The sequence below is a fragment of the Paroedura picta genome, chromosome 12, assembly GCF_049243985.1.
Source record: "Paroedura picta isolate Pp20150507F chromosome 12, Ppicta_v3.0, whole genome shotgun sequence".
Taxonomy (NCBI): Eukaryota; Metazoa; Chordata; class Lepidosauria; order Squamata; family Gekkonidae; genus Paroedura; species Paroedura picta.
This window is the reverse complement of record NC_135380.1, coordinates 25,286,034-25,313,335: the sequence shown is the minus strand read 5'-3', so window position 1 is coordinate 25,313,335 and position 27,302 is coordinate 25,286,034. Positions and strand designations below refer to the sequence as shown.

The following is a 27,302-nucleotide window of genomic DNA, read 5'->3' as shown; positions in this document are numbered from 1 at the left end:
AATCCAGCTTTTGCCTGCACTGGTTTGTCAGTTGGAGAGTCTAGCCAGAAATGAAGTAGCTAGCGACAAAGACCCCATGGAAGTAACTCTCCAGCCAAGCATTTTTCATGGCACTAATCCAGGGGTCGTCAAACTGCAGCCCTCCAGATGTCCATGGACTACAATTCCCATGAGCCCCTGCCAGCATTCGCTGGCAGGGGCTGATGGGAATTGTAGTCCATGGACATCTGGAGGCCCGCAGTTTGACTACCCCTGCACTAGCCACTGGCAACGAGATAACAGGTACCACAGACACAGGTAGAGACGTAGCTGATTTATTGCCCTCTGGAAAGGTGTTTGTATGGCAGGTTAATGTGCAGACTGGATGAACTTTGGTCTATGATCCCCGAGGGCCGGATTTCAGAGGCAGTTTTCAAATACAAAAGAACAGAGAGCTTGTGTATATTTGAAACAGGCCTGGAAAAACCTGCATTATTAAGTGGTTCCAATCCCAGTGGCTGCTAGCAATACCCAGTGGCTCTTCAACATGCTTTCCCAAGGCTCTTCTCAGCACTCTGACACCTCCCCCATGTCCTAGCAAAGGTTGTTCTAGTTGGCAGGTAGTTCCCCCTTGAAGCAGCTGCCGCTGCAGGGACTCTCCCTGATCCTCCCTCAGCTGTGGGCCTCTCGCCAGGAATGGAGAGAAAGGCCCTGTTCTGCCCCCAAACACTTTTCTCTTCTCTGTAGCCTCTGCAATCTCATTCTAGCACCTGAGCAGCTGCCACAGAGAAGGAGCGGGACAGAGAGGAGTGCAACCACCATGGCAGCCGCCCAAGAAAAAAAACCGAGTTGGCCTCTCAAGTTGGTGGTTTTACTCCCTTTCCTCCAAGACAGGCTTGCTCTGGAAACCTTGTCCCTCATTCTGAGGAGAAAGGGACACAGCAGAAGGGGAAGCCATTTCCTTGTTCCATGTACACAACAGCTGGCCAACAAGCAGTGGTTGCTCAGAAGTAAGCAGGCAATTAAAAATAAGTTGGGAGAACCAGGTTGATGTACTGGTTAGGAGCGCCAAATTCAAATCTGGCGAACCCAGTTTAATTCCCCACTCCCCCACATGCAGCCAGCTGGGTGACCTTGGGTTCACTACAGCACTGATAAAGATGTTCTGACCGAGCAGTGATATCAGGGCTCTCTCAGTCTCACTTCCCTCACAGGGTGTCTTGTTGTAGGGAGAGGAAAGGGAAAGCGAATGTAAGCTGCTATGAGCCTCCACGTAGAGAAAAGTGGCATATAAGAACCAACTTTTCATTGCAACAGACAAAAAATGGCTACCACTTGGGAGTTAGAAAACTCTTTTTACAGTGATATGGGAAGCAAGAGAAAGCAGATCCAAAGACCCACAAATCAGAAGACCTACAGCAGAAATTAAAGCATAAAGGTTTTGGCAAAAAGGACATTTGATAGGAAACACCTGCTGAGGGGAAGATTCATTTTTGAAAGAAAATTGCAAAACCAGACACAGAGTACAGCTTGATACAGCTATAAAAGATGGACAAAATACGACAGGCAGTCTGATATAGTATTTAGAACAGGGGTAGTCAAACTGCGGCCTTCCAGATGTCCATGGACTACAATTTCCAGCGGTAGGGGCTCATGGGAATTGTAGTCCATGTACATCTGGAGGGCCGCAGTTTGGCTATCCCTGGCTTAGAATGTCAGACTAACATCCAGGAGAATTGGGTTCAAATCCCCCTCCCCCATCACGAAAGCTTGCTGAGGGACTTTGGGCCAGTCACACACATTGAGCCGAAGCGCCTTCACAAGTGTATGGAGAGGATAAAACCGAGGAGAAGAGAATAATGCAAGCCCTTTGGGTCTCCACTGCTGAGAAAAGTGGGGAAGTTAATAAATAATACCAGTGCAGAATGTGCAGAGCTAGAGTGGAAACTTATTTTAAAAAATTAAAAGCAGCAGAGCAAGGAAGACTGAGGCAGATGCATGGAAGAATTAGGCAAATGAAAAATGAGCCTAAATAAATGGAGGAAACCAGAAGAAATAAATGCAATCGTATCTATCTCATTAAAGAGGAAGAGAGGACAGAATCACGTTCCCTACGGACTCCCCAAAGGTTTGCACAAAACCAGAAGAGAAAGGAGCTTTACCGACCAGTATGCAAAACCGAGCAAGCCTCTCTGTATTTATCCTGGTTTGGCTAATAACAGAGAGGGCCATGGAGTTACTCTTCATTGACAGGTGTTGCCCCTGCCGGCTTCCAGGCACCAGCAGTTCTAACAGCCAAGTGGTCTTACCCCAGCTGACAATATGGAAATTCCTAGGTTAGAGAGCTGGTGGCCTAAAATGATTTGAAAATGCTACCTCTGATCAGGGGCACAAGAGGTTCTCTCATGCAGTTTCTTAAACTTTCCGGCATTTGGGGGAGGGGGGGTGTCACTCACGCTTGTCTCTAAATTTATAGCACCCCACTAGCTTTGCTAATGTCGGTCCCAACAGGGGGAACTGAATGAGAGAGTCTTCCGAAAGAGGAAAATCTCCTGCCCTGGCTGGGAAATTACAGAGTTTCCTACAATGTTATGCCTGCCATTTAAAATCAGGCCGAACATCAGCTTAGAAAGGAGGTTTTATCCTGCTGCCAGGAGTGATATTTACAAATATACCTTCCAAGAGACACAAAATGCCTTTCAACGCTGCACCAGGCAAATAATCAGGGCTGTATGAATTGGCCCCTTACAAACCCTCCAAAGCAGACACACTTTGAACCTAGGCAGAGCGTGAAAAGAAGGGGGAAAAAAAGATCAAGACATCCGGCTTGTTACAGCTCCATCCGTCCAAGTGACGGATCACGGGAGACAAGCTCCTTACACATGTGCTCTGCACAAGCCGTATTTCTTCAGGTTTAGCCCTCGCCAGAAAAAAGGAAGTGTTGACATGTTTGTAGCCTCCCTTCTTCCCCCCTCCCCCATGCCATCGCTTTCAGCTCTATCCATTCATAAAAGGCACTCAACATCCTCTGAAAGGAGGGAAATAAAATCATTTAGCACTTTTGATTTCATGGGCTATTGTGCAGGTTATGAAAGAAGCGGTTGATCTAACATATTCCAGTTGGCCAGAAGAGAAAGCCACATATTAAAAGCAGGCTCCAAAGCAGAGAGCCCTCGGTTCAAATGTCCGGTCGGTCGGTCAGTCGTTTGTTCGTTCAAAGCTCTTGGGAGGGAGGACAAGATGCAAAGCAAGATGCAAGCAAGGGAGCCCGAATCAGCCACATTCTGATGTCCCTTGTCTGGCAATGCAGTGTTCAACCAGCAGCCTGAGAAAGGATGGATTGTTTTCCCCAGAAACAAAATGTAAGCAGCCCAAGGACCTCAGAGTGACAGACACACAATATAAATAAACCGAACCGTACCAAACAAAACCATATATCTTGGGCTGCTTAGGATTCTGGAGCTGACTCACCCCATAAGAATGACCTGCAAGCCACAGGCTGAGAGGAGAAGGTCCAAGAGCCCTTTGGGTAACTCCTGTGCCTCTCATGCCTCTGGTCACACCCACCTCTTATACCTGCAGGTTGGTGACAGAGCTGAGATGGAGTTCAGTGCACCTGTCAAGATGTTGCCGACAGTTCCCCTTCCTTGCTCAAAAGGGGTGAACTCACTCCCCACTGACAGTCCCACCAACTGTTTACTTTAGTTGATTTTCATTTACTGTTGCCTTTCTTCAAAGATGACAGAAATATTCAATCACTGAAGGCTATCATACACTTAACAGCAAATATTCCTAGTAAAACAAAGCTATTCTATCAGTCAGCCTGCATATGATAACATCTGAGTCTAACAGCAAAGACTCCTAGTTCAACGACAAAGCAAGCAGGGCTGGAATTGGAGAGGTGGAAGAAGGGGGGAACCCACAGGCTCCTAATAGGGTTCACCTCCGAAGCTGGTCACAGCTTTACAGTTCCACAAGAACATCTTCCTGAACAATTCTGTGCTGTCCATTTGGGAGGCCTCCCTAATAGCCACAGGGAGACTGTCCCATAGTGTAGGAGGCCAGCACAGAAAATGTGAAGGAAGGGGCAGTTGCTGATTTTACCTCTTTGCAGGACGGTGCCCTCAGAAGCAGAGTGCAGTTGTGGAACATAGAAGGAGGAATGTGAATCCTACCAGTTTTTTCAATTGGTGAAAACAGGAGGAGGGTGGCCCCTTTTACCACTAAAAGTGCTAGCTTTGGAATCACGAGACCTGCGTGGACAGAAGCCATGTGTCATGGGAGCTATCGTAAGGAGAAGAATTGGCCAACGCTAAGCAAAAAAGCTGGCTGGATCAAATTTATCATTTTGCACCACAGTGTTTTGTTGTATGACATAAAAGTAAATGTACACAAAGTTCTGGTCATTGCTGTTTTTTATATGTAAATGTAACTTTACACCAGTGGCAATCACTCAGTGACTTAGAAGCCACCAGGGTTATCCCGATGTACAGCACTTCTGCTGGGGATTTCATAAAGTGTGTAGGATGAGGTCTCAGGATAGGGATCATTAGACAATATGATAATTACTAAAAAAACCTCTGAAGGATAAAAATTGAGTGTGGCTCCAAAATTGAACAGTTGGCCTAATGCACAATTGAGCATGGCTCCAAAATCTGTCAAGGCTTGACCCCAACACACAAGTGGTAGCCTCCACAGGTCCCAGAATCCTGGCAGCATCCAGCAATGGAACCGGTTCAAAGTGGTCTATAATGGACTCTGAGGTGCTATTGTGGATTTCTAATGTCTCGGTTGTATTATGACCAGCATTCAAATCTTGGCGTATGAGAGATTTTCTCTACAAGGGACTTTGCAAAGGTATCAGAGCTAGTTGGAAGACTTACTATAAACAGCTGGGCATATCTTAGACACAACAAAAGTAGCCGCATGGCAGTATTACCGTGTCCCTGACACTATAGTCTTGCTATAGTTCTATGTCAGTGTGTGTTTTCACATGAACACCTATCCAGTGTGTGTATAATCTCTAGCCATTTATAAGAGGCGAGGGCCAAAGACCCTTCATCCTTGACATCGTCATTGTAACCTTGTGCAATGTAAGGCCAGTGAGGTATAGAGCTGCACCTCTACCAGAGTGGCTGGAGGAAAAAAAATATTGACCTGGCTTGCATGACAGAGACCTGTTTCGTTAAAAATAATGGGATATGCTAAACCCATACCTGGCTATTCATCAAGCCCTCAAGTTTCTACATACCTGAAGTGAACTGAGCATATCCTACTCTCAAATGTAATAGCCAAAGTACACATAACACTCTGCGATCCTATACCTGTGATGGTTGACTGTAGATGGGGGAGGGATTGGGGATTATGATTGCTGATGTTTTACGGGGGGTTTTGTATTCGGGGTTATGATTGTTTTAATGGGGGTTAAATCTGTTTTTTGTGTAAGTCTATGTAAGTCTACGCAAGCCACAAGTCTATGGAGAGTGGTGGGATATGTCAAATAAATAAATAAATACATAAAAATAAATAAAAATAATAAATATAAGTAAAAATTAAACAGTTAAAATAAATTAAATTAAAAATGAAATAAAATAAATAAAATAAATGAAAATGAAGTAAAATAAATAAAAATAATAAAAATGAATGAATGAATGAATGAATGAATGAAGCTTTACAGAAGTAAGTAATAGGAGCCTGTGGCTACACAGTGGCTGTATGGTAGCAACTCCTATGGAAAAGCACATGGGGCCCAATTGAGAGTGGAAGGGTTCCTGCCTCTCCACCACTCCCCATCCCCGAGAAATTTTTGGGAGCTGAAAATGTATGTGGGGTCATAGATGGGTGTTATTTACAGTGGATCCCAGGCCCCTCCCTTCCCGTGCCATTTTCCCAGTCCAAATCGACCCCTGATGCACTTTTACACTGAACCGCCTCCAGGAGCTCACAGCTGCAAGATGGCCGCCAGTATTTGATGGCACCTTCTGTCAAATGTAATGTATAGTCTGGGTCTCAGGCTGGGATCCCAGAGTTAAATTCTGCCACTTTTTCACCTACTGTATTTATAGCATAAACACAAGTGTATCAAAGAGGAACCATTAACCCCCTCTCCCCACACCTCTCTAAGTTACTTGACCGTTCTGATACCATGAAATTCTAAACTACTAGTCTCTTATTTATGGCTAAAGCAAGATCAAATCCTTGTGTTCGAACTTCAGGAATAACTCATACAGTTATTTAAAGCTGTGTACACACCCCTATTAAAAAAAAGAAGGCAAAAGTCCATTTTAAATATGGTTATAGCGTAGAACAGAAGGAACCAAGTCTGATGTGTGTGGAGGAGCAACTATACATATACCTACACCTATCCTTCTATAATTGCACGGCTGGAGAACAAGTTTTTGCCTTTTCAACAGATATTTCCAGATATCATGATGACTTTTATCAAACACCCACATTCAGAAGTACTTTGTCCAAATCCTGAGAACTTCAGGCCATTCTGGTCGGGTCGCCTATCTTATATTTTGCCTGCCTTCCAAGTTGGACCAAATAACTACTGAGTCCAGATCTCTTTCATAGGACAATAATGATGTCGGCAAGAGGTCACAAGTTCACCAAAGCGATGTGCCTCCATTGAAATGACTGCTAAAGGCCTGCTAGGAACACAACTTGCAACATAAGCATCCTGGCCAGAATTTTCCTTGGCAGCAATTAGCAGCTGGGGAGACCAGTTGGGAAAGTAAGAGAGCACAATTCATCCATAGTCGCTGCTATGACCACAGCTAGCATCAGAACAGTGGAAGGGACAGCACCGTGAACAGATGTACACAGAGCCTTGATCAAATTTCCTCCCCAAGAACATAGCTTGACAAGCATGCAGGTTAGGAGCCCCAAGAGCATTGATGGAGAAGAGTTGCACTTTTCCAGCACAGCTTCATGCAAGGAAATTTGGGGCAATGGATCCTTCTTCTTGGGACATTCACAGCCTGCTTGTGCCACTGAAATAAGAAGAGTGCAGATAATCTCTTCCCCTTTTCTTCTCTCTGCTGGTCTTAATCTTAGTTCTATTTGAATCCCCTCTTAACTGGGTCACAACAACCCCATTTAGCTTGACACCAACTTCCCCTCACCTCCATGGCTGCTTGGTGAGCATTCTCAGAATCTCAGTGCATCAAGGCCATGTAATAACCAAGCTGTTCCTTCACCAAAATCTAACGGCACAATGTGGTTAAGAAGCCTCCAGGCAGGAAATGCCTCTGTCCATATTGGGCACTCATTTTCACGGAGACAAGTTGCGGCATCTCATGGATTCTGACAACTGAGCCAGAGCAGCCCACAAAGGAAAGGAGAGCTTCCCTGCCACCATCCCAAGGATAACCCCCTTGCACCCACCCTGGCATGAAAGTCAACAAGTATCTTTTCTGACTGCTCTCCAGAATTTCAGACAAAGGTCTTTCACATCACTGACTACCTCATCCTGAGGATTACCACATCACCGAATGCCTGTTTTTTTTTTAACTGGAGATAACAGGAACTGAACTTGGGACCTTCTGCATGTAAAGGTGGCACTCAGTCACTGAGCCACGGTGCCGCTTATCCTTTTGCCTGTCTGCACTTGTCGGCAGCCTCCAGACATACATCACCACTGTTCTCCATAATACGGTAAATATATACTGAGAACTTGTGGGGGGTGCCAGGGGAGAGGGCTGCAAGGAGGAAAGCAATGGGAGGCAAAACAGCTGAAGTCACCACTTTCCCCTACCGCTTTGCAGCTGTTTGGCAACAGATGTAGGTATGGAGACCAGAGCTGCTGCTGAATACAGTTCCGGCCTCCCATCTCAGCCCTTCCTCACCCTGCATTGCCAGGATTGCAAGACTGAGCTCTGCAGAAATTGTTCCTCCACCAGTCCCCTAATGTATGACAACAACATGCTGAAAACCAGAATGTATTTTTTTTGGGGGGGGGGGTATCAAATGCAATCCTCATGAGAATAGCTGGGACACACCCCCTCCCAAAAATAATTATCTGAAAGCATCTAACCCAGAGCTCGATAGCTTTAATAACACCAGATATTCTACACAATACTCTCAAATCTTAGAGGCTGGGAATACTTCAAAAAGTGGATGATGCTTAGGAGCACTTGCCGAGGACAGACAGGTGGATAAGAAGTTTTTTACCTAGGACAGGGGTGGCCAAACTGCAGCTCTCCAGATGTCCATGGACTACAATTCCCATGAACTGCTGCCAGCAAGCGCAGGCAGGGTCTCATGGGAATTGTAGTCCATAGATATATGGGGAGCCGCAGTTTGGCCACTCCTGACTCATCTGTTTGTTCTGTCCACACAGAGACAGCTGCAGAGCGGATTGTAAAGTCTCCTTCAGTTTAATAGCTTCACATCAATGAAAATGGCATGACAGCCTTCATTCAGCACACCTCTTGATTATCTGCTTAGCAACACCCGGCACTGGGAGCACCTCTCAAGGGACCACACAGACAGAGCAGCTTGCTATACAGTTGCATGGTTAGCAGTCCTTAACAGACACAGCAGTGCAAGCATCACAATCCAGGGACAGAAAGGAAATACTACAAAAATTGCTAATGGATACAGAATTCAGTTTCCTACGGATACCATCTTCCAATTTAAAAAGAGCAAGTTTCCAGTCATTATGAAACTAAACAGATTTCTGACAATCAGGGATCAGTCCCCTGAATCTATCCTGATTGGCCGATCCAACATTACATGAAATAGAACTATACGGAAAGTTGTTTTATTGATGCAATATAGAGTATTTCTTGATGAAGAAATTAGATTACATTGAACAGTGGCTTTAGAAGAAGAAGAGTTGGTTTTTATATGACGCTTTTCTCTACCCGAAGGAGTCTCAAAGCGGCTATATTCGCCTTCCCTTTCCTCTTCCCATAACAGACACCCTGTGAAGGTGGTGAGGCTGAGAGAGCCCTGATATCACTGCTCGGTCAGAACAGCTTTATCAATGCTGTGGCGAGCCCAAGGTCACCCAGACGGCTGCATGTGGAGGAGGAGGAGCGGGGAATCAAACCCGGCTCGCCAGATTAGAAGTCTGCACTCCTAGCCACTACACCAAGCTGGTTCTACTAAAGCTAGATACCATTCAAGGACTGGAGTATCCCCCAACACCTAGGACTGCTAATCCCTCGGGGAGGGGGCAGGTAACTTCTACCACCAGCAACACTCTGCAACTAATTGCTTCAAAGAATGCAATCTTGCAGCACAAAAGCCCACGTGCAGGATCACCCACCCTGAAGTCTACCTGCAGATGCCCCCAAATGGAAGGAAGAGCCCTCTGGCTCAGAAAGAGGCAGTAGGTGAAACTGGCAGGGACTTACATGCATCTCGAGGATGTAAACGGCTTGTCTGTAAGAATAATCTCACAGCTGTGAAACAGCTTTAGCCTCCATCTCTCCTTCCCCCTCCCAATGACCGAACAGCATCATTAGAGAACACTGACATTTGATTAATAGCAGACAGATCCATTTAGCACAAATCCGGCCTCCTGGGAAGCAAGCTCTCCCTTTGATCTGCGCCATATATCCCTCCAAGAAAGCCGCCTTAACTCAACCCAGATAGGACGACAAACTGCTCCAACAATGCTTAATGCAATTTGGTTTGTGGCAACCATCAGTTCCGGGAAGTGCCTCATTAGGACAAAGCTTACCGTTTTAATCAGTTTATCCCAAAAGAACGGAGGCAAAAAAAAAAAAAACGCTTCCACTGAGCAACCAGGCCAAGAGGTCTGCTAGAGCAATGGTCCCCAACCTTTTTATCACCGGGGACCAAGTCAATGCTTGACAATTTTACTGAGGCCTGGGGGGGGGGGTAGTCTTTTGCCAAGGAATGTTGCTGCCGCCTGAGCCCCACTTGCTTTCCCTTCCTGTCGCCCACTGGGGGGGCGCTGCCAGCAGCAGCTGCACAGTGCCACACAGAGGGGGAGCCCCAGCCATGGCGGCTGGTGGAGAGCACCAAAGGTGAGCCAGGTCAGCCTTCGGGGAGGAGGATGAGAAGGAGCCATGGCCCAGTATCGACTGATCCACGGACTGATACTGGTTCTCGGAGCAGGGTTTGGGGACCACTGTTCTAGAGGAAGCCAGAGATGTGAAACTGGGACAACAGCAGGGTTACCTACCTCCAACAGTGGCCCTGCATTACAACTGATGTCCACGGGACAGTGATTGGTTCCCTCGGGGATAATGGCAGAGTAGGAGGGCATGCGCCAGTATAACACAGCCTATGAGAAACTGAAGTTCAAGAGAGATGCTGCATCTCTAACTCTGTACTTCCCAGGCACAGACTGCTCCCAAATCTCTAGGAATATTCCAAACCAGAGCAAGGAACCCGGCCAGGGAAGAAAAAAGCATATTGCCAGCCCTGTATGTCCTCCTTTCAAGGGAAGTCAGAGGGGTGCTAGTAGGGCTGCTACACCCCTGCTGGGGATGGGGAATCCACTGTCACTAGGGATGATCCCCACCTCTGTTCAACTGACCAGTGAGTGGGGGATTGGCACTAAACATGGGGAGAGTCAGCAGTGTCTTGATATGCTGATGACAGCAGATCACCAGCAAGGACCCCCAACACCTGGTAAGTCCCCCATTGCCAGGGGTTGACCTGGCAACCCTTAATACTAGAGAGCCAACAACTTTTAAGATGTATTTGGACACTTTCATTTGCCTTCTTCCCAGACTATTAAATGTTGATACTAGCTTTATCCAATTACTCATATCTGCCCATCATTCAACACAGGATGCAGACTATCAGTGCAATCTGTTGTACGGTTATGCCTGTCCCAACCTGGATTAACTCACTCAAGGATTATACTATGCAGGTCCTAAAATCAGGATTTGCAACACCCTTTTCCTTCATTAAACACCCAGCCCAATGAAAAGTTCTGGAGAACTGAAAAGTTTGCATACTGCAAGATGTTATTTTAATCAGGCCCAATGAAAAGAATGATGTGGCTCATTTCAACACATACTGGAAGACTGCAACCAAGCAAGCAAGCAAGATCCCTCCTATATAAAGATAAAGGTATCCCCTGTGCAAGCACCGAGTCATGTCTGACCCTTGGGGTGACACCCTCCAGCGTTTTCATGGCAGACTCAATACCGGGTGGTTTGCCAGTGCCTTCCCCAATCATTACCATTTAAGCCCCAGCAAGCTGGGTACTCATTTTACCAACCTCAGAAGGATGGAAGGCTGAGTCAAACTTTGAGCCCACTGCTGAGATTGAACTCCCAGCCTCATGGACATTGCTTCAGACAGCATTTCTGCTGCTTACCACTCTGTGCCACAAGAGGCCTCAAAAAGGGAAACAAATTAGCTCTTAAGGCAGCCTTTCTCAGCCTTTTTGCCATTGAGAACCCACTGAAACATTCTTCATGGCTTTGAGAACCCCCAGAAGTGGCGTGATCATGCAGAATATGGTTGGGAAGCATAGCTGGATACATGCCCAATCTGGGCTACTCCCCTTCCCACCCCATCCAGGCCCATCACTGGCCACTGGGTGGGGGGGGGGTCAACATATATACAGTCACATCACCCGATGAATGTTTAACATATTTTAAAAATATATTAAAAGGAATTAACCCCCCCCATCCATTTGGGAAGCCCTTCCAAAGCTGTTAAGAAACCCCAGGGTTTCACAAAACGTAAGGGCTCACTTAAAGCTATACACATATATATACACCACAGTGTATGCTTAAGGCTTCTTTTTGCCAATTTCATGGCATGGGAGCACCCCCACTAACACCGCAGCTTTGTAATATTCCCTTGCACACTCCTACATGTTGAGAGCACTTTACGTGATTACCCAAGTACAGGCCAAACAGGCCCTGAACAGCAGGGCACAGCTGTGCCCAGGGTTGCTGCACAAACCCTCCTTACCAGGTCTTGCTGGAATGAGGAAAGAGTTCTGTTTAGGTAACTGAGCTGGCAACAGATACTTCCTTCCATTTTTGTTAGCTAAATGTAGCCGAGATAACACTTGCGATAACGGCAGACACCCGATCTCCTCTTGGTTGCACCAGCCGGAATAAGTAAACAGAGACATCATCTAAAACTGGAGCAAGCCAGAAAACTCAGCTGTGGGGAAAACTTCCCACCGTACCTGCATCTATAAAACTAGGGGAGAATCTGGCAATTATGCATTTCACTGCTGTTACATCAGATTTTTGCCTAGGCAGGAGAGGATAATTCTTCACAAATTGCTTTGGAAAAGGAGTAAGGCAGGGGTAGTCAAACCGGCCCTCCAGATGTCCATGAACTACAATTCCCAGGAGCCCCCTGCCAGCATTTGCTGGCAGGGGGCTCCTGGGAATTGTAGTCCATGGACATCTGGAGGGCCGCAGTTTGACTACCCCTGGAGTAAGGGAACTGAGGAAAGGCCACAGCTGGGCTAAATAACAAGAAGGTCAGTGGTGCCTGGAAAACAGTTTTGTGAGTCAGAGTTCACTGCTTCTGTTTGGGTCAGGGTGGAGAACAGCCATGGGGAGAGAACTGCTGCTTCCAGGCAGGCAACAAAACCTGGCCTGATACTAGTTTGCTTTTCAAGGGCCAAATTCCGCAGCATGCTGAGGTATCCATGACTCAGTCTCCAGGCTTGCAGTTTGGCTTCAGAAAGCAGGCCGAGGAAAGCCCACTCAATGCAGATTATGGCCCCGAGGAAGAAAGGACTGCCCCCACAGACCTTTCGGGATAGAAAAACTCCTTCACGCCGCTCCCATGGAAGTCACGACAAGCACAACATTGGGTTTTGTTTTGTGTCCCCCCTCCCCTTCAATTTTCCTAGCAGAGCCTGCCCCCACTAGCAGCTTTTACCCCCAGTAGACAGGGGAAAAGAAAACTGACAGGAGACGAGGAAGAAGAAGAAGAAAAAAAGGAAAAGAGGAAGAGGAAGGAGAAGAGGAAAAGAAGAAATTATCATATTTTTTAGACTGCACCACTTCGTGTGAGGATTTCATGCCACACAGAGTGTATGGGTAAAACCAACGTGCCAGGAAGAAGGCAAGGCTGAATATTCCTTTACTCAGCATGCTGGCTTTGCATTGTGGGGAGTATTCAAACACACTTCCCCCCCCCCCCCCCAGCTCCAACCTGAAAGGATGTCATGCAGGAAAAGCTCCATGGACTGGATCAACTGGTCCGACAACAGATTTTACTCAGCAGCCCTGCAGGATTTCAAGGCACCCATACACGAGGCAGACTTCGTCCCTGAATGAATGTCAAGGTTCAGGTGCAAAGGACCCTCCTGGGTTCAGCAAACCCAACCAGCTATATCCATCTGCATTTCAAGGCTGGTGCAGCTATGGGTGCCAACCTCCAGGTAATAGCTGGAGGTCTCCCACTATTGCAGCTGATCTCCAGATAACAGACATCAATGTACATGGAGGAAATGGCTACTTTGGAAGGTGGCCTGTATGGCACTATACCCCCCGCTGAAACCCCTCCCTTCTCCAAGCCCCACCCCCTCAGGCTCCACCTCTACCCCCAAATCTCAAGGCATTTCCCAACCTGGCCCTGGCAACCTCAGGTGCGTCTATAGGTACAGGCTTGGCCCTGACATCTCATTTTATATACACTGATGATGATGATGTCTTAGGCATTTGAGAACTAGAGCTTTTCTGCATAGCAACGACATGTCTTGAAAAATACAGCATGACAACTTGACTTAAAAAAAAAAGGAACCCTCAAAAATCTAACAGCTCCAGATTGCAAAGATGAAATGATCCCCAAATGCTTGACAGGGCATCAGGACTAGAATGCCACATGTTTGCAAAGGCAGGACAGCTGCGATCACCAAACAGCCTAAGCACTGAATACAGGTAGGCAGAGGAGGGGATTGGTGGGTGGGAAATCAGCCCTGACATTTCACACCCAAGGGTTTTTTTTAAATAGCCTTGACCCTGCTTTACAGCCCAGAACTTCAAAGTGGCTCACATATTCAAAGCCACTATATGTGCAACTCTGTTAAGCACATTCTTTCAACAGAGCATCAATCCGCTGAAATACCAGCTAGCAGACAAAACTGGAACATCGTGGCTCAACAAATGTTCCTCTAAAAGGCAAAGCTGTAACTGTCGTTCTACCAGAATACAAGCCAGAGAGGTGGTGGTGATTAGAGTACTGGACTAGAGCCTGGGAGACCCGAGTTCAAATTCCTTCACTGCCATGGAGCTCACTGGGAAATCTGGGCAAGTGGAGATGAAGTGAGATGGGTCACGTATGCTGCCTTTTGTTCCTTGGAGGAAAGGCAGGGCAAAAATGGATAGGAAGGGCCTCAGAGAAGCTCCACAGAGCACGCATGTCTCTACCTTTAAACCCCAGCCCCCCAGCCCCCAGAAAAGGCCAGCCTTCCTTGGGCAATTTTCAAGCTTGCAGGGGCACGTGTCAACACCGAAGCCCTTTTGGATTTCCAGGCCCTGGACTGCTTCGATTTCAATGGCAAAGCTAGCACTGCCAACCAGTTATGCTAAGGAGTGAGTGAAAATTTCCCGTTGCAATGGGCCACAAAAAGGTCCTTGAGATGCGGTAGGCAAGGGCAGTCACCAGAGTGTGCACGGTTTCCGTAATACTCACCACTCAAGGCCAATGTTGTATTCTCCAAGGCGTGGCACAGGGCTAACAGAATACCTAGAAGGAAGAGAGGGGGGGAAAGGCAGGTTTTAAAAAGTGCAATGAGTCTTTCAAATACCACGCTTTAAAGTGGGCTGTCCATAGTCTCACTGTACCCGTTAGGTAACAGGGGTAGTCAAAACTGCGGTCTTCCAGATGTCCATGGACTACAATTCCCAGAATTCCCTGGGAATTGTAGTCCATGGACATCTGGAGGGCTGCAATTTCACTACCCCTGTGTTAGAAGAAACACTTCCAAAGCCCTGTGGTCAATGCTGGTTTGTAGATATTCCCTGAATTCCTGCAGGTCACAGCTCGCACACAAAATACTCTGCAGCAACTCAGCAAGAGCAACTACCGTTTGAGATCTCAGATCAGGCCACCAACCTCCAGGTAGAGCGACGGATCTCCGGACTACAGAGATCAGTTCTCCTGGAGAAAATGGCTGCTGTAGAAGGTGGACTCTACTGCATTATACCCACTGAGGCTCCTCCCCAAGGCAAACCCTGCCCTCCCCAGGCTCCACTCCTAAATCTCCAGAAATTTCCCAAGCTCTAGTTGGCAACCCTGGCCAGGAGACACTTAACATTGTGCGCTGAAGTCAGCAGTCCTTATGTGGAAGTAAGCCTATTGACCTTCTGGGCTGGAATGTCTTGCACGGCTTCAGCAAAGTTCTTCAAAAGCACAAAGAGGAAAGAAACTCCATACATAATCAAGGACACACCCAAGTCCAACACCTGTCCCAGGTGCTTCTAATCTTGAATCACTTCCTACTGCAGCAGTCTTATTAACAAAACCAATACAGCTCTTGGCAAGAATACAGGGGCATTTAAGACAGGCCAGAACTAGGTAGGCGAAGCCTGGCCAGTACTTTCCTAAGGCAAGGGAACCATGGGTGGAAAGGAACGAAGGAGTTCTACACCCCATCCTTGAGTCATTTCCTGTCACCCCTGGCAGGATTCGTGAGCTTTATTGGCAGTGGGAACATGCAGCTCTAAACATGCAGGAGAAGTGTCACAGTGAACAGCTACCAACCCCTCTCACACACGCGAAATCTTTCCTGGTGAAGCCAAAGACTGGATTCCCAGACAAACAATAGGCACTACAGTTCAGTTCCGACTCAATACTGTTTTTATTCACTTATTTTACATGCTGTCTTTCCTCCATCCTGGAAGTCAAGGCGCTGTACATGTGAGGCTCCCACCTAGGCACTGACCAGCTGTATCATTTCAGCACATGCCTCCTGAGAACTGGAACTCAATCTCAACCTGCAATATTGGGCCTGTTTTGCTGCCCCTTTGTTCTACAAAGAGAAGAGTAAGGCTTCAGCTGGGACACCACTCAGACAATGTGCAGCAAACAATGAATAAGCAACTTTTGCATGCTGTTTGTATGCGATCCACACATACAGGACAGAGGAGGGAAGCATGATATTGTCAATTGGTTTTCCATCCTGGACAGAAGAGGGGATATTCCAGAAGAGGGGATAGGGTTACACGAAAGAATCCTTTCAGCAACCCAGAAGAGGTGGACTAGCTCCATACATTCCCTTGCCCCATAAAGCCAGAAAGTTTCTGCCACATCTCAACACAACTGGAAACAGGGCCCAGGAAGGAGCATAAGGCTTTGCCCCAGCAGCATTCACAAGTGGACCACTCAGGCTGACATTCACTTATATGGGAAAAGCAGCAGTCATTTTGATAGGGCAGGAAGTGTTGATTTTAGGGGGAAGTTTGGGACAAGAACAAATCCTGCCACCCTAAGCACAAGGTGACCAAGTCCTTATCGATAAAGACCCTGCAGTGCACACCAGAGGTCCTTGCAATATACAGTATCTGCAAATGCAAACACAAAACCATTTTGAGAGTTTTGTTAATGCAGCAGAGCTAGCTTCTCATCATTAATTTCCATAATTGAGGGTCTTACCCATTACAGAATAGGGGAGACGGTGCAAATCTGAGTGTCAGAGTTACACTCAGAACTGTCCCAGGGATGGATCTGGCTCGGATCCCAACTCTTACAAGTGAGCTCTTGGACCAGCCAAGCTGCAATCCATAAATATGCCAGCAGCTTATCCAGGCGTGATGGGAACACGCTAGAAATACTTCCACCAACCTCATCCTTGGGATTGCTGCCCACCATGAATCAAGCTGGGGCACGGACTGCTAGGCCCCCTCAAAAGCGGCCTCTCTCCAACCCAGCCAGGGTTTAGCACCCGCAAAAAACAAACATCAGACCGATTAGCTCAATTGGGCATTCTGAGCTATTAAAAAATTTATCAACCCGCCATGTTCAAAGCAATGGTCTCTGGGGAACATGAAGGCATGGAAACATCTGGAAAACACAGCCAACGGAGGCTTGAAACACTGGGCTACAGATGGGCCTTTCACACAGGTAGAGAGACTTTCCCCCCCTCCTCATTTCTTAACTGTGGCATACAAAGCTGACTTTTGCAGAATCAGACCCCGAGCTTGTCTAGCCCAGCACTCTCTGCTTGGGTGACACAACAGCCCCTCAAGACCTCTGACACAGGTCCCTTGGCCCAGCCACTCAACATGCTCAAGATGGAGCATTGGCTCCGCTGTATGGAAAATAGGCGCTCCAATTCTGATCTATGCCCCCTAACACAGAGCTTAAAGCAGAGGTTCTCAACCTTCCTAATGCCGTAAACCCTTTAATACAGTTCCTCGTGTTGTGGTGACCCCAACCATAAAATTATGCAAGTGTTCTTTCACAGAAATTAATCTGAAACTGACCAATGGCGTGAAGATCCATTTTTCGTGATTGTATATAAATTGGTTTTTCCCCCAGGGTTTCTCAGTTCAGTTCTGCCTCTTGTCCCACCATGCTGATCTCGCTCTTTTCCACTGCTCCAGAAAGACGAACGCTCTATCTTGACCTACCCTGCAAGGCTGTTGTGTAGATGGCTGCCCCCCCCCCCCAGCCAAGAACCACTGGCTTAAAGCCATAACCGAGGGCATTTGGGTCCTTTACTCTACTGACTAAGCTAACGAAGGATTCTGAGTCAGACCCTGACAAAGCATTCGGCTTCAAATATTACTTATCTCACTTTCCCAGTTTGTTGACAAAGATAATTTAAGAAAAAAAAATACTGGTTAAAAACACACACACATGGCAGTGGTCAGAGTCCCTAACCTGCTCCAAGTTACCCTGGATGCAGGGGAAGCAGTGCGAATTCAGATACCAGCAACAGAATTGCCCATCTTTCTCTTTGTGCCTTGCAAAGCATGGGCCAAGTAACAGGCAAACTACTGGAACAATTCCATTTAAAAGTGGGGGGGGGGGAGATGCCACTTTACTCATAAAACACAAAGCTCAGCAAGACGGGTCAAAAATAAACAATATATGCCATCTCCTCCCCCTACAAAGATCAGCCAAGAGACAAACAGAATGATCTTAAAATATATAAAGAACTACAGGCATCTTTTTTGGGGGGGGGTTAGTCTGTTGCATTAGTTACGTTTTAGTTATGATTACGATTTGTAAGCCCCCTTGAGCCACAAAGAATAATGGGATATAAATACTAAGAATTACCAGCTTTCAGTTTCAGTCCATCCTTGGGACAGTCTTTCTCAGCCATTCCTGGGTTTGTCTCTCTTGCTCTCAAAGCTTTATTTCATTTATTTATTTATTTATGTTGACATTTATTACCTGCCCCTCATGAGCCTTTCCCGTTTGAAATTCAGTCTCCCTTCTCTCGGAGACCCCTTCTTCATTTCACAGGGACCCTTTCTACTTTTCTTCTCAGGCCCCTCCCATTCTCCCTCATGGTGAAGATGGCCTTATTGGTCTCTGAGCATTAACAGAGTGCACAGCTGTAATTTTTACACAGTTACCTGTGCGGTAAATGTCATTTTGTCATGCACCTTCCAACCCTTCATTGAAGTGAAATACAAAATCTCCAGAAGAGGTTGGCTGCATCATGAGCGGGAGGCGGGGTAAGGGGGCTAAGCTTCCTACATAAGATATACAACATATGAATGACTCAGCATGCAAATGTTCTTTTACGTGAATGTAAACATGGATTGCTTCCCTGCTAAAAGCCCAACTGTGCAAAAGGAAAAATGGTCAGTCCTAGACCCTTTCCTTTTTACTTTGTGATCAATTGCATATTTTCTGCTGGTCACTAACTGTATTAATACACTGTGCTGAACTAGCAACAACATGGCAAAGATGGGCAATCAGTCAGGAGGGTAAACTCTTGTCCCAAACTCTTGTCCCATCTTATCAAGTACCAGGAGAAAATAAAATTGACTCCTCTTTTTACAGGGAACTGACTGCTTAACTTTTTTGTATTCCTTTGGCAATATTAAATGCTGGTGTCTGAGGGATCAATTGCCATGCAAAGGTATTTATTTGTTACTGGTGTTCTTGCTACTGGCAAAGAAATTAAAGCCTCCTTTAGGATCAAAGCATGGTTTTCTTTGAGCATGGAGGGACAGAGCAATAGGTCCAAACCTAGGTAGGTAGAAACCTGGACTCAAATAACTCTAACCCCAGAAATGACTTGATCAGCTTCTTGGAAGGGAAGGGGTCTCAGTTTCTTGTACCCACTCACCTTGATCCATGTGAGTAGAACATTCTTACTCTGTGTCCCATCTGCCCTAGCAAACTGGTACGTGCTCAATTTTATAGCAAGACCCGCCTTCTGAACTGCACCGCAGTTTTCTCAAGTGGGCTACATGCAACACCATCTACTAAAAATTGCAGCGTCATCTGTGTTAGGTACAGCAAACTCATCCATTGTATTCAATAAGCTGTTTACCAGCCTCTGGAAAAATATTGTGAAATTCCAGAGTCCAAATGGAAGAACCTTGAACTCATAAAGGCAATTAGATGTGATTGGAAAGCAGTTTCGCCCTGGACTCTCCCTCCAAAACCATCTGCTGAAATGGTAATCAACTTAACTGACCATAGCATATTAGCCAAGTATCCATTCAGGACATGGTAAACTTTTTATAATTCACATAAAACCTTACTAGTTTAGCCACCCAAACAACAGGTGATGCCCAAGAGCTCATGGTAGATTTCATCAGTATTAAAATGCCTTTCCTCATTATCACTTCAAAACCTCCCATTAATTATATTCAGTGGGAATTAGAGTTATGGATGCAGGCCAGAGTTTATATATTGCTTAGACTGAAACTTTTCCCAGGCATGGCCCTGAAAACTGACTTGAATTGTTCCAAGACTCAGCTGTATGGTGCAGACTCCTTCCAACCATCCCATATCCTACCTGGTCAGGGTACTGGGCTAACACATCAACAAGGCCTGGGACATAATCCATTACAGTAGTGATATTGCTCAGGAGCCACATGTATATCTTATGAACATTATTTCCCAACACGGCACCTGCCCCATTTTTCATAAAAATGGAAATGGCTAATGCCCAGTGGCTCATGGTTGGCAAATGGTTTCCAGTTGGCACATAATGAAGTTCTAACCATCCTGTTCCTTCCAAGACTTGAGTTTAACTTGCAGGGCACTCTTAATGTAGGAAAGCATTTGGTTTCCCTAATTAAGAGTTCTGAAAAACGTTAAAGTTTCCACACTGTTTTGTGCCATGTCTGACTTACAAGCCCTTCCTTTCGCTCCGGAGACCCAAAGGCTGGTTAAGGTTCAACTGGGGTAGGGAGACACAAGCCTCCATGCTCAGAATTACTCTAGTAATTTAAAAAGTTATAATTATACAAGAATATAGCATAACCTATGTCTGATGGAATGGTACACAGAGCATACAGTAGTCACATGGCTCTTTTGGTTGATACTAATTGCAAATTTGGCTCTTTGTGAGCCACAAAGTAAGTACCACTAAACTACAGAGTACTTTGCTTCTAGAACTGAATCCTCCCAGCACTCTTTGCCTAAATCCAGAAAGCCTCTCTCCTTTCTTCCAGCTACAAATCCACAAAGAGTCTCACCTCTGGAGTCCTGTGGACCTTCTTTAGGGAATCGTCAACTGAAACAGCTTCTCACTCCCACTGATGAGAGTCCAAATGTGACCTCAGCATCCCTTTTAAGCGCTATTAAACCTCTCCACAAGAACATTCCACTAGCTAAGATAGGTTGTGGTCAAGAGGTCCTTAACGCCATGGCTTCTGACAGGAGCTCCTTCTCCACCTTACAAAGTTTCAGATGACACAATGTTTTAATTAAGGCCCTAGCCACCACAGGGGCCTCAGCTGAAGCCAGAATGGCTCCTTGTAGATTCCTAGTGGAAAAATCCACAATGGCTAGTTGAACTGCTTTCCTCCTAGTAGGTTTTGGATCAAGTGGCACTGTATCTATACCTCTGTTCTTAGGGAAGCTTTACCAGTGATGGGGAGAGGTTTGGAAAGGTGCCTTGCCTGGCTCGAAAGCTTGCCCACGCTATGACATTTCTTGCAAGACCTACTTGGGGCCAACTGAGGCCAGTATAATTCACTAACAGCTTCTATTGAAGCCAACTTGCCCCCAAGAGTACTGCAGATGAGAAATCGTAACTCCATCAAATTCATCTTATCCTTCTTAGGCACCAAAAGCTGCTTAATTAGCCTAAGGCTATACAATTGGCCCCGATCCTATACCCTCTCCCCAAGATCTTCAGTGAAAACCACTTTATTTTCCCAACCTGATTCCCAAAGTTATTCCATCAACAGATCCATGAGAACGTCCATAGGAATTCCTCCTTTTCCATTTTTGTCTTCACGTTTTCAGAGACAACACCTGAACTTTCAGTAACCTCTAATAACTGCATATCAGTGATCCCTGTCATAATTCTGCCCCCTCCCAAAACACTTCCTCCTTCACAAATGAGCTGCCAATACCAGACAAATCTTAATTTTATTTATTATTAGGTTTCTTTATCATCCCTCCTTGCAAATGGGCTCAGGGGGCTTTACAATAAAAATAGAAGAATCAATACAAACATCAATAAACCAATAACCAATTAACTCCCCATCTCCCACACCCAGTCATCTCCATTCACCTTCAGGCTGTTCATTCTGCGTAAAATTACTTGGGGTGGGGGAGAGCACACAATAGAAGGAGGAAAGGGAGAAAAAGGAGACAGAGAAAAGAAAAGATAGGGGATCATCTGGTTACAGGTTACTATGGCCTCAACCATAGACATTTTGCAGGCTCTGTGGAGCTTTGACAGCTCCGTCAAGGCCCAGATCTCAGCTGGCAACTCATTCCATGAGGCTGAAGCCAGGGCCAAAAAGACCTTGGCTCTGGTCAAGGCCAAATAGACATCCCTGGGGCCAGGGATCACTGTCATGTTGGTTTCTGCTGAACATAATGCCCTCCATGCCTTGGGACAATCAGTCCTTCAAAAACCTAAATATAAATAAATAATCATAAATGGTCTCACGACAGTCTGCCTCAGCACACTAGTGCTCGTCTTCAAACAATATAACCTCTCTCTCCTTATGACCTCAAGCTCCTCCATTATTCCACTGACAAGAGGGCCAGAGGACAATCACCAAGTGGCCTGGAGACCCTATATTCTGAAGGGCTGCTGTAGCACAATCTCAGAGAAAGATATCACATCATATTGTACCATGGAAACAGATGATCCTGGACTTGTAAGCCTCAGAATTAATTGATCATTGATCACGTTTGACGGACTTTTGCATTTGTGATTTTCTGTGAGACCCAACAGCTCTTTAACCCTGAGAGCAGCTGAGACTTTATAGACAGGCTTGGAAGCAAATGCAGGAAACTTCCTCGCAGTCGCAGCAAGTTCTTTCTGATTGGATGAACTGATAGGCAGCAAGCCCTTTCTTCCCTTTAAATACGGCACCCATCCTTGGGGAGCCCCTTCCAGAGGGGGCAGTTTTCACCTTCAGAGCCTTCCCAACTGAGGATTAGCTGGACTGTTGGTTCTGCAGTTTTACAAGATACTTGGAAGGCAGAAATAAAACAGATCCAGTGCCGTTGACTCCCTGATCAGTCCCCCCACATCACTTCCAGCTCCATCTGTCCACTTATTGAACATCTTCTCAGATGATCCCGAAATGGAAGCAAAGATTTCCCTGAAGGGTTTGGAGAGTCCTGTTGGATCTGGGGAAATAATCAGGCCCCAGTGCAACTTCTTAAATGCTGCCTCTTTGAACACTGAATAAGTTACAGATTTTCTCCCTCAGGCATGTTCTGATATACCATATCCAATTCTTCATGGATCATGTAGCATGTCCTTCGTAGAAGTAAGGAAAGACTCTGAAGTGCTTAATTTGCAGTGTAGGTTAGGCAAACAATCTTCCCTCATCTGTTCCACCTTCATTTTTCCACATCACTGAGTTATAGGATATTGTACCCACCGAAGCACAAAGATTATTGCCGTGTCCATACCCATTAGCACTGGAAATTAGTTTTCTTCATAGAGAGCAACTGCTTCTGCTGAGTGTCCATCCATCCCCATGCTTCAAGGCAACTGCATACAGCCCATTTTTTCTTCAGGGTTAAGGCGAGGTGTAGGTAGGCTACAAGGCTACAAAGTTCACTTAACCTTACACAGGGTCAAAAACATCATGTGTCTAAATTTGGGCTAATGCCAAACTCCCTCTTTTCAGTGATTACATCCTCAGACTCAAACATCTTGCCAAATTACTTGGGGAAACCCCACGAAAATTCCTCTGGTTCCCCCTCAGGTGGAGACACTGGGATATACAGGTCAGAAATTCTGACTCCTCCATTTGCCAAGTGTCTTTGGTGGTGGTGGTGGTGGGGCAGGCCAAAGAATTCAGTACGATCCGGAAGGGTCTCAATCTCTTCAGTTTTCCGTTTCTCAGCCTTAGTCTCAGGGCAATTCTTTTCTTCCTCCTCACAGTACCCCAAAAGACAATGTTCTAGTTCAACAAGATTGTGGCAAGATAGAACCGGTCAGATATTTTCCCATCCCCCTTTCTCATAATTACAATGGAATTACAAAAAAATCAAATCACTGTCTAAATTATCTGGATTATGGACACAATGGTGCAGAAGGTAAGTGTGAAGGTCAGTGTCTTCTTTCTGAAGGAGGGGGGGAGACCAAGCTCATCTAGCTATCTATGTAAGCCCAGGTACTCCAGTTCGCATTCCTTAATTTGACCTGTGCCTCTAGCTTCTGCTCATCCACCTTCTTCACAGCCTCAAGCCTCTTTCTGCAGTGCCTCTCACACCTCAAGTTCCTCTTGGCCTCTATTGTAACTCTCATCTTTTGAGCTTTGTCTCTTTGACAAATTTTGACTGATCAGCATATTGCATCAAGAGAACTGATCATTGTTGGGCCACCAGCCAATTCTGTCCCTACTCTGTAGAATTGTAAACAAAATTAAGCTCGGAAAATTAATTGCCCAGACTCAGTTTCTATGAGCCCATGTTGGCTTTATAACCTAGGGAAGGCCCTCCTCCACACCCAGGCAGACGGGAGGCTAGCTGGCACAGCTGGATTTGCAAGCTGCTGCCTAATGGTGAAGGAGGTGCAGGCGGGTTTTGGTGCAAATTAAATATTGCAAAGTGGTGATATTTTTTCACACAGATACTTGTGGGGGAAGTATCATTTTACCACAAAGTGTAATTAGACATCCCTCCATGAGGTTCATTCAAGGGTTACTGAAAGCTCAGGAAGGTTTGTGCAAACATCTTGCAAAGGACAGTATGTGCCAAAGAACAATGAATAGGATCATAAAGAATAGCCTTCAAAAGGTAACAGTAACTTCTTACAGCAAGGGACACATTTTAAGAACGGTTTCAAAATATATCTTGAAACTGGGGTGAACTACACAATTTAACCAAAACGAACTTTTTAATGACTTCCTTATATTTATAATGGCTATATGGTTACAAGCGCTTCAGACATACTCTGGTAGCCAACAGAAGTGGTATTAATGATCTGGACCAGGGGTAATCAACTGCGGCCCTCCAGATGTCCATGGACTACAATTCCCAAAAAGTGGTAGCATTCCCAAACACTGGCAGGAGCTCATGGGAATTGTAGTCTATGGACATCTGGAGGGCCACAGTTTAACTATCCCTGGACTATTGCTACAATGACTGAACATAAATATTTGTTAGGAATGTGGGAGGAGAGAACACTTAATACAGACCAAATAAAGCAGACTGGTTTGCTACAGAGATGGTAGACTCTTTCCTGTTCATTGATGAAGCCGTTGCTCACTATCTATCAAACACAGAAAGTCTTAGATCACTTATGGAACCCAAGAGTTCCTGGACCTGTTATGGAGGCTATATGCCTCCTTTAGTCCTGCATGGAGCTCACACATGGGGTTTTCAGGGGAGCTCTTGCACCTAGAACTGACCAGAACCTGACCTCCTCAGTTTGACCAATCAATTTGTCAGGTACACCTATGGATACCCCTAGGACCATATTGATATGATAGTATTTCTCCATTTACTACATCAGGCTTAACTGAAGAACAACAAAAGGAACACCAGAGCGTGACCTTGCCTAACAAAGGGCAGAAGGGATCATGCAAGTCATCATAAACTAGCACAGACTTGTCCTGGTTTGCTGCTTATTCTCTCCTATTTTAAGAACAAAACTTATATGAAGACCCTGTGCAACGTTATCAGACCCACCCACTCCTGGTAGGACCCTCCCTCAATGCTGTTTGATTGGCTACTGACAGGCCTATTCTGCAGATTGCAGGCACCCTCCAAAGTTATGCAAACAGATGCAATCAGCATTCAGAAGCTAGCTAGTTCTATGAGAGTGCTCCATCGTCTTTCCAGCATACAAATGTTCAACCAGGACAGGGCACTCAATACATTCAAGTGGCAGGGGGGAAACATGAAACTTCTCCAAAGTTTCTAGGCTGAAGTCCTACACAGAAATAAGTAGCTCCGAGGCACTAACTTGCAAGTCAACATGCACTGGATCAGGGTGAAAGCTAATTGCATGGCTCCTGTCCATGCTAATATCAAATACATTTCATGAATAACATCTTTCCCTTCTTAATAATTCATTAAGGGCTAAGTGGGCAGAGAGTAGGTGGGACCAGTTCTGATTGGCCCCTCACCAGGACAGACAGCACTTCTAGCCAATCAGGTGAGGGCACAATCTAGGCCCTCACCAGGACAGGCCAGAAAGCGACAGGGAAGCGGCAGGACACCATGAGTAAAGAAGGAGGCCTACCCCTCGGGCCTAGAAGCACAACCAGGGTCTCTTTGAGGCCCCAGGTGTGCTTCTAGGCCCGAGGGGAAGGCTGCGCTGCTGCCGGGGGGGGGGAGGGGGGAGGGGGAGGGGGGAGGGGGGAGGGAGGGGAGAAGCAGGCCTTCCCACCAGGCCCAGAAACACCACACCCAGGGGCAATGCCACCTCTATGTGTCTGCTGGGCGGCCACAGCGGGGGGGGGGGGCTTTCGAAGCCTGTTCTCACAAACGGGCTTTGAATCTAGTATATACATAATAAGCAATAATAACTATTTTATTTATATACTGTTTCTTCTCTGTTAGCTCATGGCAGTTAATATTTAAAACAATTCAAAATAATAAATAGCTCAGCAATAAATCTACAGATCATAGCACTGCCTCTTGTTATTCATCAGCCCTATGGGGACTAACTAGGGTTTGGAGGGATTCGTATCGGTGGATGTTTCCAGTTGGGCAAGAGAAAAAAGTTTATCCAACAATTCGGATCAAGAAAGCTTCTGTCCCATGCACAAAGCACAAGAGAACATAATTCAAAGCAGTCTTGGCTAAAGATGGGAAGTCCAACCACAACAGAAGTCATACTGTAAAGAAGAAGACAATAGATTTGGGGTAAGTGGGGCTTTCTGGCATGAGAGTCATTTTCCCATTTGTTTAGCGGGAAACTGAAATAAAGTCTATACTCACACCAGCTGTTGCATAATTGGAGGAAAGCTCAACTATAAAATACAAATTATTCAAGGCAACACAGGCTCAGTCAGGTGCTTCTTGGTTGGAAAACCATATGGATGGGACGAAGTAGGACCACGTCTCCCCCCCCCCAACAGGTTGTTACTCTGGTTGTGGAGTTGACTTATATGAAAAGGACCAAATCAGGTAGGTACTTAAAGCAGTGGGGTCTGTCCACAAAGAATGCTGCAGTTCAGACCAAAACACAACTCCAAAGTCAATCCAGAGAAGCTTTTCCAGGCCTCTTAATAAAAGGCTTTTGTCACCATCCCCAGGTTGCAAAACCAGCTCCCTTCAGAAGATCAAAGAACCAAATGTGACAAAAAGGTATCAAAGGCTTACTCACATTTTGGATCTAGCATTTTCTTTGACTTCACTTCTTTAATTGACAGTATATTTTAAGAGTTCCTTTTTGTATAACATGGAATTAGTCTCTCTTATTGTCCCTTCTTTGAGAGCCATTATTTTGCAGTGGCCGGCTAGACAGCTGCTAAAGAACCACAGTGTTAGGCCCACTAGGAAACCACCTCTCCAAAGTGCTTTGAGAGTTGGATGCTGAGGGATTGTGGCTTATCTAGGTCAGCAGAGTGTGATCAAGGCTGAAAGAGTCTTGCCTGCTCCCTCTTAACTGCTAGGCTAAAGCACTGAGCTATAATACCCAGATTTCCCATGGGGGGAGGGGGGAGGAAGAGGTATCATAGATCATGTGTTGAGTCAGAGAGTGCATACACACAATGTTGGATAGAGCAATAACATTTGAGTATCATCCAGACAAGAAAATCCAGTTGTGAGTGAATTCT

At 45.9% G+C, this 27,302-nt stretch overlaps 1 protein-coding gene across 1 annotated transcript in view; it reads right to left on the bottom strand.

Annotated features, from left to right (window-relative positions):
- The window catches only part of TGFA (transforming growth factor alpha), a 47,178-nt gene that overhangs the window by 13,693 nt on the left and 6,183 nt on the right, over positions 1–27,302 (bottom strand). Inside the window, exon 2 of the mRNA XM_077305855.1 lies at positions 14,587–14,640. Coding sequence (XP_077161970.1) covers positions 14,587–14,640 — 54 coding nt within the window. The remainder of the gene's footprint in view (positions 1–14,586; positions 14,641–27,302) is intronic.